Raw genomic sequence first — 16,160 nt, forward strand, 5'->3', positions numbered from 1 at the left:
GATATTTAAGCTGATGTTTCCTCTCCAGGAGTCGGAATCAGAACTTTGGGTACCGCCTCCGAAGGTCGATATGGCGATCTCCACATCATCTAAAAGGACCTTAGTTCCTTCTGATGATGGAAGCAACCTTCAGGTTTCATTAGATCGCAGGTCTAAATGTACTCTGAGGCGTAGCTATTCCGCAGCTGCAGCCCCTGCTTCGGTCGCAGTTGCTTCCTCAGAGGTTGCGGAGTTCGTTCGGTCCCGCATTCTCAGAATCCAGCCGGACCTAGAATCTGTGGTCTCCAGAACGGACGTACTAGATCAGTTCAAAACCTTACTCCTAGGAACTGATTTTTTTGTGTGACGCTTCCACACAGCACCTGAAGTTAGCCGACAAAGGCATGGCTGTCTCTTCCTCCAGTCGATGGCCCCTGTGGCTGCATCCCTGGGTTGCCAATAACGCCTTCAAATTTAATCTTTGTGGCTTACCATATGAACCAGGAAGACTCTTTGGTTCAGAGTTGGATAAATTAATGGAGAGCCTTGCGCATAAAAAGGGGAAGTCCCTCCCCCAACAATCCTTTTGGGGCCGGAGTAGGCCCAGAAGTTCAAGAACCCAGGGCCCCTCCAGGTCTCAGAGACGTTAAGAAGCGTCCAGGCGGGGTCGTGGAAAAGACCGTAAAGCGGATCTATGATTCTCCCGCTTATCCTCCCCTATCCCCTCCAGATCGTCTGTGCGATGCTCAAAGTTTCAGTTCCCCTCCGGTTGGAGGTCTTCTAAGTTTGTTTCAGCAGGCCTGGCTGCAGAACATTCTGGACCAGTGGGTCCTAGAAGTAATTATGTTTAGGTACAAAATAGATTTTCTGTCCTCTCCCCGAGCAAAGTTCGTTCTAACCAAAACTCTAAACTAGACCAAACAGTCCATCTTAGAGGATTTGGTCCTCCTTTATGTACAGAAAAGGGCCCTAGAGGAAGTCCCTCCTCACTAACAAGGGCTCGGAGTATACTCCCCCATTTTTCTATTCCCAAAGCCATCGGCGATTGGCGCATGATTATAGACCTGTGTTACCTAAATCGTTTTATAAGACCAAAGTGCTTCAGAATGTCGACCATTCGATCACTTATCAGTATCCTAAACCCTGGTGATCTAATGATCACCTTAGATCTGAAGGATGCTTACCTTCACATCCCCATTCACCCAGCTCACAGGAGGTTTTTAAGAGTTGCGGTCTCCATAAGAGACATGGTAAAACATCAGTTTTCTGTGCTGCCCTTTGGCATTTCTTCCGCTCCTCACACTTTCACAAAAGTTGTGGCTCCGGTTGTCGCCCAACTCGGGCTTCAAGGGCTAGAGATCGTGCCATACCTAGACGACTGGATTCTAACAGCCGCTACTCTAGACGTTCTTATATCTCATCTTCAGCTGGCTCTTCAGTCTCTCCAGCGCTTGGGCTGGCTCATAAATTGGGAAAAATCTGAGATCCTTCCATCTACCTCCATGATGTTCCTGGGTTTTATTGTGGGCTCCGAACGGATGACTCTTTCCCTTTCTCCAGAGAGGAAGGATCGAGTGATAAGAGCCGCGCAGTTCCTCATGGCACCTCGGTGAGTGTCCATCAGAACTCTTATGAAGATGTTAGGCCACATGTCAGCATCTGCGGAAGCAGTTCCTTGGGCCCTATGGCATCTACGTTCACTTCAGGAAGAAGTGTTAGCAGTCTCGAATCGCAACCCCAGGGGGTTGGACAAGACGCACTCCCTGTCTACCGAAGTCCTTTCCTCCCTAAGGTGGTGGAGGAACCTATCAGATGGGAGGTCCTTGATTCAACTTCGTTGGATCACGTTGACCAGACGGCTCCCTTCTGAGAGAAGTTCGTCTCACTCTCTACCACTTTGCTCATCTTATCCGCGGTAAGAGTCCGCTTGGACAATACGACATTAGTCGCTTACATCAACAGACAGGGAGGCACAAGATCTCAACCTCTCCTCCAGGAAGTTGGTCTAATTCTTGCTTGGGCAGAGACCAGTCTATCCCACCTTTCGGCTGTTCACATCAGAGGGAATCTCAACATAGTTGCAGATCGGCTGAGTCGGGTCTGCCAGTTCCAGGCGAATGGTCGTTGGAGAAAGACGTTTTTACCCAGATCACTCTCCGGTGGGGTACTCCAGAGATCGACTTGATGGCGACCTGCTTGAACGCCAAGGTGGACAGATTCTGCTCTCTCTACAAGGAGGACAATCCTCTGGCGATAGACGCTCTGTCCGTAACATGGAGGTTCAGGCTGGCTTACATATTCCCTCCAATTTCCATGATATCAAGGGTATTGACGAAAATCAAACAAGACCAGACCCCGGTCATTGCGATAATACGATTCTGGCCGAAGAGGTCTTGGTTCACCCAGCTCATGAAGATGAGTCGGGGCACATATTGTAGGACCTAGTGTAGAGGGCTTTCTGCGGAGGTCTTGAGAACCATTTCACACTCCAGGGCAGTCTACAAACAACGCCTAATCTAGGATATACAAGATCTTCCTCCAGTGGTGTGCTGTTAAAGAGGTTGTACCCTCAGATCCTCCTCTTTCAGCTAGTTTACAGTTTCTGCAGGTCGGCCTGGACAAGGGTCTAAGCCCGTCTATGATCATTGTTCATACCAGTGCTCTTTCTGCCTTTTTAGACCTTTTTGAACCCTTGGAAAATATCGACCTTAGATTTTTATCTTTGAAGGTCACATTCCTACTGGCCATAACTTCTTCCAAGAGGATTGGAGAACTTCAGGCCTTAGCGGCCGCTGAGCCTTATACCCTCTTCCTCCAGGACAGTTCTGTTGAGGTTTCTACTGACCTTTGTCCCCAAGGTACCATCATTTAGAAATACTAACCAGACCATCACCTTACCGGTTTTATGTCCCTCTCCCTCATCTCCAGAGGAAGAAGCTATCCATTCCTTGGGCATTTCAAGAAATCTCAGAATCTACCTGAACAGAACTGCGGACTTCAGAAGATCCGAACGCCTCCTGCTGTCCTTGTCGGGGAAAAACAAAGGTATAAAAGCCTCTAAACCCTCTTTGAGTAGATGGGTAAAAGAGGCAATCCATGAAGCTTTTCTAGCTCAGGGGTTGGCTCCTCCATCCTTTGTCACTGCCCACTCTATAAGGGCAGTATCTACTTCGTACGCGGAGAATAGTTTGGTTCCGCTAGAACAAATCTGTGCTGCAGCTTTTTGGAGCTCCCACAGCACCTTTATGAAGCATTACCGCCTAGATTCTAGGCACTCTGAGGGAGTGGCATTAGGACGTACAATTCTCAATGCTGCCCTCTCATAAAAAAAAAAAAAAAAAAATGTGGGACCCTCCCAATTTTTCTGTTGCTCCTTGCTAGGTCCCCACTTGTGCTGCTGGTGAGGACGCAAGGGAAGCGTTAATTTTAACATAAATTTGTTTCCCCTTAGTCCTAACAGCAGAACACAAATTTCCCACCCTATTTTTGTTTTGTGTACTTGCTGATAAAGCACTGGTAGAAAGGTGGGCGTCCCTTTATAAGGGGTGGGTTAATTGTTTAATTAGCTTGGTAGTAGTTTTTATCAATAAAAATTCCACCTGTCCTACCAGTTTCACAGGGGAGAACTTGCGCCCCCCCCCCACTTGTGCTGCTGGTTAGGACTAGGGGGAAAAAAATTACGTTAAAATTAACGCTTCTCTGTCCTAGAGGGGTAGAATGGTCACATATCCCTCTCCTAGCACTAGGTTATCATGATCTGGATGGTAGGGAGAAAATGAGAGAATTCTGCCTCCCTGGAGCCGCCACTAGGGGGAGGACTGTCTATAGCTGGCACTCGTGGTGGGAAGACGTCTGCAGCCACCACTGGGGTGGGCACCGGGATATAAGGCTCAGCCAGCTTTACTACACAATGTTCTGTTACAGATTTCTGAAACACTCTGTGCTGCGTGGGGACTCCTCCAACACATGCAGTAGAATCCCCCCCAAAAAAATCTACGCCCCTCTTCTGAAATACTTTAAGTAGCTGACAGCCCACTATATTACAGCTGCATCCAGAATATCCTGCTAGACAACCCACCAGACTAGGACAGGGAGGCCCATAGATCAGGGTGGTAGTGCAGAGCTCACATGTGCCACTGGAGGGCGCCAGAATACCATACATATGTGTCACTGCTCTCCTTCCAGTGACTTTACCCCCAGATTTCAGGGTAGGGTTTAACAATGCTCAACACCTCCTGGACTGACGACGACCCAAAATGTGCGTATTTCCGAGGCCATGTCATTCTCCACACTCATGGGATGTAGGACGAAGCAGATCTGTTCACATTGCCGTTTGCCCCCACATTATTCTGCACTGTCGTTTTTACGGGGGAACGTTCCCGTCTACATTGGTTTTGCTTGTGAAGGCAATTTCCTTCTGAATGAATCCGACTGGTCTAACCCCTGTCTGGCTCATGCACACAAACCTATTTTCTTTCCATGTTCGTTACGTTTTTTTGCAGACTGAATACGGAACCATTCATTTTTAATGGGTCCGCAAAAAAACTGAAGTTACTCCATGTGCATTCCGTTTCCATATGTCTGTTCCACAAAAAAATAGAACATGTCCTATTATTGTCCGCATTACGGAGAATAAGACTGTTTTATTAGGGGCCAACTGTTCTGTTCCGCAAAATACAGAATGCACACAGACAACATCCGTATTTTTTGCAGATCCGTGTTTTGTGGACTGCAAAATACATACGGTCGTGTGCATGAGCCCTTAGAAGGAATGCCAGCCATGTAATGCATAGCCATAATAGGTCCATCTGAGCGCGTTTTTGGGAGTAGGGACCATAAGAACATATCCCAAGTACCTGATTGGTAGGGGTGTGTCCTCTGGGCCCCGGATTGGTGGTCACACATGAGCACTGCCACTCCATTCAAGCTTCTTTTCAGCAGTCCTTGGCAGCAGACCACTGCTTCATTTACTCCAGCACCTCATTCTTGTGATTGTTGGGGGTCCCAGCGGTCAGGCCCCCTCTAATAAGGTATTTATTCCAGCAGATCAGCAGTCGACCCACTTTGTCACTGGGTAACAAAAGACAAAGTTAGGGCTCATGCACACTAATGTATTTTCTTTCCCTGTCCGTTCCGTTTTTTTTTTTTCAGAACTATTCATTTCAACGGGTCTACAAAAAAAAAACTGAAGTTACTCAGTGTGCATTCCATTTCCATTCCGCAAAAAAGAATAGAGCATGTCCTATTATTGTCCGCATTACGGAGAATGATAGTACTGTTAGGGGCCAGCTGTTCCGTGCCGCAAAATATGGAATGCACACGGACGGCATCCGTATTTTTTGCAGACCGCTAAATACATACAGTTGTGTGCATGAGGCCTTAGTCAGCATCTCCTGGAAATTGAAGTGAACGTGCCCGTCATCAATGGCTGAAATTACAAAATAGCAAACACAGTGCCACAGGACTCTGCACCATAGACTGTACAAGCTAATGCTATATTCACTCTATCAAGTCTGAGGTACTTAGCAATGTTATGGTGGCGCGCTGTGTTCTCTTCTGTCCTGGCCAGACGCCGCATCACTTAACCTTCTGATGCTGCTCGTCGGCCGGCACCTGTCAGCCCTCCTCCGGCAGAGTTGGTCGCCAGAGCCCTTGGTCCCCAGCTGGGGGCCGCATCCTTGGCCTCTTTTCCCTGGGGTGTAGGGAACACATGCCTTCTGGCTCTTAAAGGGCCAGTGCAACTCTTCTGTATTTTCACCAGCTAATGGCTGGACATCTGTGGGTGCGTAAGACCTAGTTCACACTTCAGTTATTTTCATCAGTGATTGTGAGCCAAAACCAGGTGCAGATCTTTCCATTATACCTGATCTCTGCTCACAATAAGGCCTCATGCACACGACAATAGTTTCAGTCCGCATCCGAGCCACATTTTTTGTGCAGATCAGATGTGGATACTTTTTTTTTCAATGGGGCCACATAAGATGCGGACGGCACACTGTGTGCTGTCTGTATCCGTATGTCCGGTCCGCAGCCTTGCAAAAAAAAAAGAAAAAAAAGTCAAACGTCTTATTCTTATCTGTTTTGCAGACAAGAATAGCGGAGTGGCGCGAGTTCACCTGACAGGCAGAGGACGAGTGAAGTGCGCAGAGAGCTGGTGCGATTCCCTTGGATGAGGCTGCTGCCAGGACACTGTGTGTATCAAGGGTGCATGTGGAAGATTGCAGCTCACTGGGGAAAAAAAAGCAGAGGAGAGGAGTGAATAATTAACAGTGGGGCGACGCTGGGCTCCAACGGCCGGAGGGACAGCCCCTTGGGCTCCTTATGAAGGTAATTAGCATATGAATAAAAGATTTTTAGCAAAAATGAAAAGATGGTGGGGGTAAGACTAATATATTTTTATCTAGATCAAGGAGACTGATATAATATGAAAAGCTCTGTAGCGAAAATCTCACTGACAGAATCCCTTTAATGTTGTTTTCATACAGCATTAGAATTTGTTGGATCCGTGGAGACAAAGTTTGTATCACCCGAAGTTGTGTGAGACCTCGGTGAATTCCTACTGTATTCATACCTGTGTAATTAAAAACAAATTTAAAATAGGACTCTAAAGTGGGCCTTGGTACCGCAGTACCAGCCAGTACCAAAGCCCACTTCGGATTGCTATTTTAAATACGCAGATATAAATAAAGTAAGAATCTACAGAGGTCTCGTGCAACTTTGGCTCCACTAAACCCATACATTTTAATTAGAGATGAGCGGACCATAACGCATATCTTTGATGGAATGCCTTTAGAGGACTCCTCTGCATAACGGAAACGGGACAGATCCGTTATGCCGGCCATAGACTTCTATTATGACAGAATGAATAACGGAACGCCTCTAAAGGCATTCAGTCAAAGAATTGCATTATGGTCCGTGGTATCGGAATCCATAACGCAATTCTGCTTTTACCACCAAACGAAGCGTGAATGAATTTCATAACATGATTCTCTCATCTCTAATTTTAATCAAAGTATTTGAACAAATTGACTTCGGATCTATGATTGGAAGGTTAATTTGCTCAAGCCTAGTTGGCGCAGTGGTTCCACACCCACTGCCTGTTGCAGCAAATATATTTTGATCAAAATGGTTTATGCCCATCCACCACTGCAAGGTGACCTCTTACTGGATGGGAGAGCAGGCTCCTTATGTACACAGTGTCTGCTCTGCTTGTTCAGACTACAGCTGTATACTGCACAAAGTAAAAACAGCCTGTGGAGAAGACTCAGACTCTGCTCGGGTGATTCACTTCCCCAGGAGGATGTTTAACATTCCAGTGGGAAGCATCAGAGCTGCGCTCGATACTGTTAGTATGTTCCCCTCCAGACCAACCCATAAACTGCTGTCGTATACTGACCAGCATGCGCTAATAATGGACAAGCTGCAGGACGGAGTGAGAGGCCTGGATTTTCCAATCTTAGTCAAGAGGAACAAATATAGATCCCACTTACGACCAACTCTGTATAGAAAGCTTATGACTGCCGAGTAAAGAGGAACCCAAGTGTCTCACTCAGCTCTGCGGCCAAAGAGCAGGAAGTGGGGAGAGCAGCAGGCGGCCATCAAAACAGAACTAAAAGATGTGCCTCATACAGCGTGGCTGCACTTCCCCTAAAAGCCGCCGTAAAGAAGTTCCTGCGTTGTCCAGTTCTGCCAGGTGACTGGTCGTGACACATTGCGCTGTAGCATCAGAAATAGAAAAAGTGAACATGGTCGGGCTGCATCCTTTCAGTGGCCACTGCCACGATCAGACACAAGAAATCCAGCAGGTTCGGGACTGGGTGGTCTTGGTAACTTCTAAGCCATTCCATTGTGATGTACAGGACAGTAGCGTCAACATGCTGAGGTCTTTCACCACGTAGCCCCAATCCCAGTAACATCTGCTTCTGGGAAAGCTGGTCAACAACCAGTGTGGTCGCCATTACAACGCCTTTTAGGCTTAGCACCTCATTTTCCTCAAATGAGATATATAATGCTACCATCCCATCTCAGGAATCTAGAAATGCTGGACCTCCTAGGGAGCGTATGGGGATGTATCATCCTTCTGGGGAGAGAATGAGCGCTGCAGTTCATGTTGAAAGTGAGGGCAAACAAGGGTTACGGCACTGCAAGTGGGCGAAGCAAAGGCACTCGCCTCAAGCCTCACTCTGTAAGTGCATTATACTGATCCATAGTTTGACGCTGTGCTATAGGATCTCACAGTTCTCCTGGTTGTTATTGGAAACAGTCAGCAAGCCTGTCACCTTAGCTGAGCGCATATAACGTGAGGGAGGGGGGTGGCTGGTGTGAAGGCAACACTTGGCGGAATCACAATGCAGAAACTGAAGCGGGGGGGGGGGGGGATTTCAGCTCTGTATATCACCCCTCTCCCAAGCAGATTTACAAAATTTCAACTAATTTAAACTTTTTTTTTTTAAATATGATTTATTATGACAAAAGATGTTGTTTACAAAGCCATAAAAAAAAAAAAAATTCCATCATTATTTGCAATCTACAACTTTGCAGGTAACCGATGCGATCCCCGTCACTACATCTAGTCAGCTTTTTTCCATTTCGCTTCACAAGATGACGTCAGGTAGGTGTCCACATGTTAGAGGTGCATATGAAGGGACTACAGCTCTCCTCCTAAGTTAGTAGTAATACGCTTTTTACATCTTATCGTAAACTCTTCAGCGGGGACGTCCCCGCTCCTCACCGGTCTCCTGACGTCTGAGCGTCCATTGCTGAAATGTCTTCGTGAGATTACAGTTCGCGGCGGACGCTTAACCTGTAGTAGGATACAGGTCAGGCGGATATTCACGTAGACTTTTTAAACAAAATCCACAGTATAGGAATACTCTCTATATACAAAGCTTAGAAATGCCACAGGCTTGTACCAAAAAATCACTTCTTTGTGTTTGTTTCGGCAAGGCGCCGAACCGAGGGCTCCAGGGAAAGATGTCGACGGGAAACCATTATAACATACAGCTATGGAGGGAAGCTGGGGAACATGAATATCACAACATATTTCTACAAATATAAAAAAGTAAAAAATAAAATGTTCTGGGCACTAATCAGTTCATGAGTTCACAAGCTGCTGTTTCTTGACATTTCCAATCGGACCGTGTCTCGTGCAGTCGTGACCATAATACTGGAGGAGGTCTCGATGAGGGATGCACAGCCTGGCCTGACTACAGTATATATAGAATTTTTACACCTTACACAATGTACAGTATATGTTTGCCAGGCAGCAGGTGAATGGTATTGTTCTTTGCCGTTGATATTTGGGGGGATGGGGACTGCAGAATAAATACAATTTTTAATACAAAGAATCTGTCATTTGCACAATAAAAATATCTTTTTATACTTTGAGGCAGGAATATAAAAAAAAAAAACACATAAAATTAGAGACATTACCATGTGTGAGACATAAATAACAAGGGGCAGTGTTTTAAGGTCCTCACTAAAAGTACTTCAATAAATAAAAAAAATAAAAAAGTTCATGTCTCTGAAATATAAAATTGTAGAAAAATGTTCTGGTTTCATTTCTTTGTGACGGTGCCTCGCATCAGCCCAACAACAAGGCTGCACTTTACGGCTGTAGTCTGTACAAGAGTTCATTTGAAAGCCTCAGGAATGTGGTTGTGTTGGGGCTGTATGTTCGTTGGAGGGCTTGATATACCCTCTGACCAGTCAGACATATTGGAATGAGGGGATGAGCTTGACCATTGGTCTGGTGACTCTGGGGATGGGGTCAGGAAAGGGTGGTCCGGAACTTGTAACTGGTGGCTTGGGGTATTGTCTATGGGAGAAGAGTAACTGTGCTGGGAGGGTGGCGTTAGGAATTGGGTGGTTGACATGGATTGTGTAAGGGTGGTAGGCATGGAACCCGATAGGATCTGAGTATCCTGGGGCATGATGGAACGAAGACCATTGCTCGTCAATTGCTGCATGTCTGATTGGGCCATGTCATTTCCACAGAAGGATGCACCAATACGGGCACTAGATGCAGAAGTTGCATTGTGCTGTTGCTGCAGCTGTAAGTTTTGTTGCTGAATTTGCTGAGCCTGCAGAAGATGAGGCTGGCTGGACATCCGTGTGTTGGGAATAGCCTGATAGGACATCATGGGTGAAATAGTTGTGTTGGGCAGACCACTATGTAAAGAGGTAATCAAACTATGCTGGAGAGCTGCCGCAGTTTGCTGATGTCCACCCTGCTGGAGGTTAGTTCTCATGGGATTGTACGGGTTCAGGACCATCCCATTCTGCAGCCTCAGCCAATCGCACTGACCATTCATTGCCGATCCACCCACTGTAAAGTGCATGGAGCCTCCATTCAGTACAGTGCTGGGGCTAGATACAGAAAGGTGAGAGAGACGAGGTGTCATGGACTCAAATGCCATCCGGTTACTGCCACCAACCATTTCTTGCTTGGCAGACATATTCATGTGATTCATACTGATATGGGTGTCAGGCATATTGCTGAGGTGGTTGAGAGGCATCGATGGAGACTGCTGGAATGGAGAGGTCATCAGAGGTGGAGAGGACACATCCGACAAGTATCCATGGGGAGACTCCAACGAGTCGACAGGAGAGAGGACACCAGAGCTGCTGTTATCCAACATCCCACCCTTGCCATCTTGAGACTTTTTCCTTCTGGCTTTAAGATCTTTGCACCCAGAAGCCTTGGCACTTGGCTTTCGGGCCTTCTTCCCTTGCACTGCTGGCTTCATGTTTCCAATATACCCATTAGGGGAGCAGATGGGAGATAAGGTTGGAGCACCCATGGGCCCGTTGTGCAGTTGTGGACTCCTCACAAGGTTATAGTCGTCTAATAATCGAACAATATCTTGGTGCATGCGCTCTTGGGCAATGTCACGTGGAAGCCGGTCCATGTGGTCGGTGATGTCTCGGTTCGCGTAGTGATCTAGAAGAACTTTGGCCGTTTCGTAGCTTCCTTCTCTTGCAGCAAGGAAGAGAGGCGTTTCCTCCTGTAAAGAGAGAGCAGGTCAGAAAATTAGCAGCAGCACATTTCCCGTTCATACAGTCATTTCTAGAGAAAAACATTTTATTACATTTAGGGGAGGCCACAGATTTGAAAACAAAATAAATTGTTCTTACTTTATTATTTTGCATGTCTTTATTGGCGCCATTTTTCAAGAGAACCATTGCTGCGTCAACATTATTCACAGCAGCTGCCCAGTGTAAAGCAGATTTTCCTGGTGGAAATAAAAATACAATGAAAGATTTTAGAAAAACCCAGAATGCACAAGAACAACATGTGATGGATGAAATTGTGTCCATGTCTTTACCAAGATCATCCACTGCATTCACATCTGCATGGGAGTTGATCAGTTCCTCCACCATGCCCTCCACAGCCAGACGAGCCGCTAAGATCAGCGGAGTTGTGCCATCATACATGCGGGCATCCAACTCTGTTGCTCTGTTCCGAATGAGAATCTGTTCAAGAACAAAACCAATGGTGATTAATCTCAATTCCCAGGACACCAAATCTTCAGACTTCCTATTCAGATAAGTGACTTTGCTACATCTGGAGATTGTAGACATATTAAAAAGTACTGCTCTGAGCAAGAGTGTGGACTACGAATCCACAGAAGGTACAGCCGAGCAGAGGCGATAAAAGCCAAAAGGTGTAGAGCACTTTTTATTAAAGTCTAGGTACCCTTTAATGACTGGACATCACATAGATCCTATAGGTCCTTACAGAAACAGCAATATAACACTTGTGTCACAGAATCTGTGCAATTTCATTAGTAAAATAAATAACACACGCACCTGGAAAACACCTTGAGCATCAGCAGCAACTGCAGCATGAAGAGGAGTCCGCCCCATGTTGTCCTGTACGTTGGCATCTGCACTAGACTCCAGCAGCCGTTTGGCAGCGTCTGCACGGGCATATCTGGCAGCCAGATGAAGGGCAGTCTCTCCGGTGCGATCGGTGTGGTTGTGCAGATTTGCACCTTGACCAATAAAGTCAGAGATTGTGTTGGCTGATGCATCCTCCTCTTCCTCACTGTTCCCAGTCTCTAGTCCTCCTCCACTGCATGCTGCAATCATTAGTGGGGTGTAGCCATCTGCAGGGACACAACAGACGGTCAGATGACACCTTCAACTAGTACCCGGGAGGCAGCTGATATTTCTACAAGATTATTTTCTCCCCATCAGAGGGAAAAATATAAAAAAAAAGCTTACCAGGTCCTCGCACGTTAACATCCATGCAGTCAGTATCAATCTCTCCTTGGGGTGGAGTGGGAGCCATAGATGGAGCTCTGAGATCAGCTGCGTCCAGATGTTGCTGTGTCCACTGTCTGTGGTCCGTCTGATCATCAAGGTCGGGAAGTATGGCGTGATCATCCAACTACGAGAGAAGACAACCTTCAGCAAAAGGGCAACCCCAGACCTGAACTTCTGGAGTTATCTCATCTATAAATGCAGCACAGATCCTTATGAAGACCCAAATATGTAAAAGCACCACACAAGAAGATCTCATCTTACCCGGAATCTCTTGCTCTCTGAGGTTTCTTCATCTCCCCACTCATTTTGATTATCATCCATCAAAGAACCATCTGCACCATTTTTTAGGGGCCTTTTCCAGAGGGGGAAAAAAAACAAAGCATTAAAATTAATAAAACATTAAAATCCAACAAACAAAACAAACTAACAAAACAAAAAAAAGCATAATGAAAAACAGGACATTGTGATAGTGGAGACGTAACACAAAGCATAACATAAAAACCATAGAAACACAAACTGCTGATATCAATACATAAAATGTGACGTCTGCTCGCACTCAGCGGCAGGTTCAGCTATTCAATACTCACTTTAACCCCACAGAATCCTCCCCAAGGGGCTCTCGCCTCTTCTTTTTGGTTGACTCCTTTGGACTGAACCCTTCTGGGAACCAGAGGTGGCCGTGCTCTCGGCGTCTCTTCTTGTTGAGAATGATGACTCCAACAACAGCAAAGATGACTAAGAGGACACACAGGCTGACACCCAGGCTGGGATAGAGCGGTGAGCTGGGCGGTGGAGTTGCCGTTTCACCTGCAGATAACCAGGAGACAGACATTAAAGCTGCATTTCAAAGCACCAGCACAAAGAAAATGAACTGAATTTTCTTTTAAGAAAAAAATAAAATAAAAAATGATCATAAGCTTAGGGGAAAAAAAATAAAAAAATCACTTCAAAAATAAGATTATTTCCCGTTACTCATCAGAATTGCAAATTACCATTAAAAATCTCTCCTGCCCCAAATGGCAGTATCAAGAGACAGGTTTTCTTTACTCCTTTAAGAAAACGGATTAATCAACTTCACATCACTGCGCTCTTATTGAGCTGTTAAGACACAGGATTTACATGGGATTTTCGAGATAACGGTTCTACCACCTCGTGCGCACTATTGATCAGTTTCTCTCCCTCTCTTTCCCCTTCTTAAAGAATTAATGATCCTGATGTAAATCCAGTCAAAGGGAAAAAAAAAAACTAAAAGACCTTTTATTTACGAAGCTTGTTGGAAGGATGTGGAAATTCCTTACTGTACGGACTAGTGAAGTTTGAGAACTTACTTCGAACAGCTTCTATCTTGTATGGGAGGTCTAAATTGCCAAGAGAGGCCAGAGCCCCAAGGAATGCGGCAACGTCCGTGGCACTGTTGAAGCACTGGGAATTGGTCTGTAAACACTGACGGTTATCGATCTCCAGGAAGACGATTGACCTGTGTGGGAGGGTTAGAGTTCAATCACTATCCAGTCATGAGAAGCTTTATCACTTACTGCTAGAAGGAAATGCTGTACCTACCCCTTCACCTCCAGCTGGTCCAGTTCTCTCCGATATCTGGCAGGAATCAGGGAATCCTTCACGCTACTGAAGATGGGGGCATCGGACCATTCCTTTGTGGACCTTTTGATGTGATGCTTCTTCAGCTCCTCCTTATTACCGTAGTATGGGAAAATCATGTACTCTCCATGCTCGTTCTTCTTGAACACAACATTGGTATGGAGGATCCTGCTCAGTTCACGGAGGAAGTCCACGGAAATATTCTTTAGTTTTTCTGGTGGCACCAGGACTACTACAACAAGGGTGCCATCAGCCAATTTCTCAGGCATATTGTAAGCACAGTCCAAACCATCCCATTCACACTCGGCATTGTTGCAGCCTTGGTCACAGTGACCGTCCTGGAAGTGGTCCTTGCAATACTGGTCATAAAGGGGACTGGAAAAGGTGGAAAATAGAGTCAGTCATAGTAGCTTGAAATACAGCTGTACTGAGATAGACAGGTCAAATTTGATGAATGGCTACTGATCCCTCATCAGATACTATGTTTACGGACATGACTTCCAATTAATATAGTAACAATTTCCATTGAAGCCTTGGTAGCACGACCTCCCCTGCTCGGCGCATGGCCCTCGGCCTCCTCCCCTGCTCGGCGCATGGCCCTCGGCCTCCTCCCCTGCTCGGCGCATGGCCCTCGGCCTCCTCCCCTGCTCGGCGCATGGCCCTCGGCCTCCTCCCCTGCTCGGCGCATCACCATAAACCCCTCCCACGCTTGGTGCAATATCACCCCCTTCTCTGCTCAGTGCATGACCATCAAACCCTCCCAAGCTTGGTGCAATATCACCCCCTTCCGTAAAGCAACCTTCCATTATGTTTTTATAACTTACTTGCATTGGATGTCAATGTTCTGGCAGTCAAAACCATCATAGAGGCATCCTGCATTATTGCACTGGGAGTCGCATTTGCCATCGTTAAAATATTTCCAGCACTGCAGAGCATTGGTGCAGTTCTTCCAAGGATCATAGAAATCAAGGGAGCAATCGCCTCCATCCCATCCACAGGCATGAGTATTGCAGTTGGTGTTGCAGATCTTATTCCCAGCCTGACCAGCACACTGGTCAATCTTACAATCTTCTTCAAAATCAGAAGGCTCAATGTCCTGTCCTGGACCACCTTTAAAGCCATAGTCTAAGAAGTGGCAAAAGAGACCATTAAAGTTCCGGGGGCAGATGCACTGGTAGAAAGGCTCCTCTGTCACAAACTTGCACGTGCCGCCATTGTAGCAAGGGTTTGAATTACAGGGGCTGCTGACTGGAAACTGACACATGGGTCCAGTGAAATCATCCGGACAGACACATTTAGGGGTCTTGAGGGTAGATATACAGGTCCCGCCATTGTGACAAAGAAGGTTCCCGCACAGACGTGTGTCATATTCGCAAGTGGCGCCATCGAATCCCTTTAATGAAAAAAGAAATTACTCAGATTTCTATGAAATGTAACGTAAATCTCAACTAGACCGACCACATCAGGCCCCGATATACCTAAACCTTAATCTCAGTGTCATGCCAAGCTCCATGATTTCCCAATATACACTAACAAGCTTCAATTCCTCACCAGATCTTGCCGACTCTGAAAAGGAGCCATTGTGTTTACATCCAGAGGCTGAAGATGTGTCCCAATTATGTGTGAGCAGGACTAGTGCTGGGACTCGGCCTCTGATTGTGAACAGATATTTCTATTCCATCATCTTTTTGTGATTTGGCATCATAGACCTCACGCCTTCTGCCCATATTCTACTCCATTATGTGCTCCTTACCGGCGGACACTTGCAGATGAATCCTCGCTCAGTATTACTCGCGATAGCACAAGATCCACCGTTTCTACATGGTTTTCCTTTGCATCCATCAAGCAGTGAATCACAGTGCCTCCCTGGGAAAGTCATGAAAATACCAATTACATCTACAGGAATCCACTTCACAAATACCAGGGAAGGATCGGGCCTGGTCTTATTACCTGTAAATCCTTGTCTGCATTCGCAGCGGTAGTCATTCACAAGCTGGACACAGTTCTGGGTTCCACGGGAGTCACAAGGGTTTGAAAGGCATTCGTTTACATCCCCCTCACAGCGCTCTCCAACAAACCCTGGCAGACAGTTGCAGTGGTATCCACCCACGCGGTCTACACATTTTCCGCCGTTGAAGCATTTAGGTTCCTGGTTGGGTCCCTCGTACAGCGGGTTGCAGTCATCTATGTTAATTTCACAGTGAACGCCTAGAGGTAAAAGAAGAAAATGCTGAATATAGATGAAACAGAAATGATAAAGAGTAGATGCACAGTTCCTATGACACCTGAATTCTATTCATATATACAATAGT

The 16,160-nt window shown here is 46.2% G+C and overlaps 1 protein-coding gene across 2 annotated transcripts in view; it reads right to left on the bottom strand.

The window, feature by feature from the left end:
- Positions 1-8,419: 8,419 nt before the first annotated feature.
- Positions 8,420-16,160, bottom strand: part of NOTCH1 (notch receptor 1) — a 32,263-nt gene continuing 24,522 nt past the window's right edge. For both annotated transcript variants that reach the window (XM_044268692.1, XM_044268693.1), the window contains exons 23-34: positions 15,799-16,056; positions 15,602-15,714; positions 14,673-15,241; positions 13,810-14,223; positions 13,578-13,726; positions 12,837-13,056; positions 12,511-12,601; positions 12,208-12,373; positions 11,791-12,089; positions 11,307-11,454; positions 11,116-11,213; positions 8,420-10,985 (exon numbers count right to left, since the gene is read on the bottom strand). In XM_044268692.1, coding sequence (XP_044124627.1) covers positions 9,612-10,985; positions 11,116-11,213; positions 11,307-11,454; positions 11,791-12,089; positions 12,208-12,373; positions 12,511-12,601; positions 12,837-13,056; positions 13,578-13,726; positions 13,810-14,223; positions 14,673-15,241; positions 15,602-15,714; positions 15,799-16,056 — 3,899 coding nt within the window. In that variant the 3' untranslated portion in view covers positions 8,420-9,611. The remainder of the gene's footprint in view (positions 10,986-11,115; positions 11,214-11,306; positions 11,455-11,790; positions 12,090-12,207; positions 12,374-12,510; positions 12,602-12,836; positions 13,057-13,577; positions 13,727-13,809; positions 14,224-14,672; positions 15,242-15,601; positions 15,715-15,798; positions 16,057-16,160) is intronic.

This window comes from Bufo gargarizans, chromosome 9, assembly GCF_014858855.1.
Source record: "Bufo gargarizans isolate SCDJY-AF-19 chromosome 9, ASM1485885v1, whole genome shotgun sequence".
Lineage (NCBI taxonomy): Eukaryota > Metazoa > Chordata > Amphibia > Anura > Bufonidae > Bufo > Bufo gargarizans.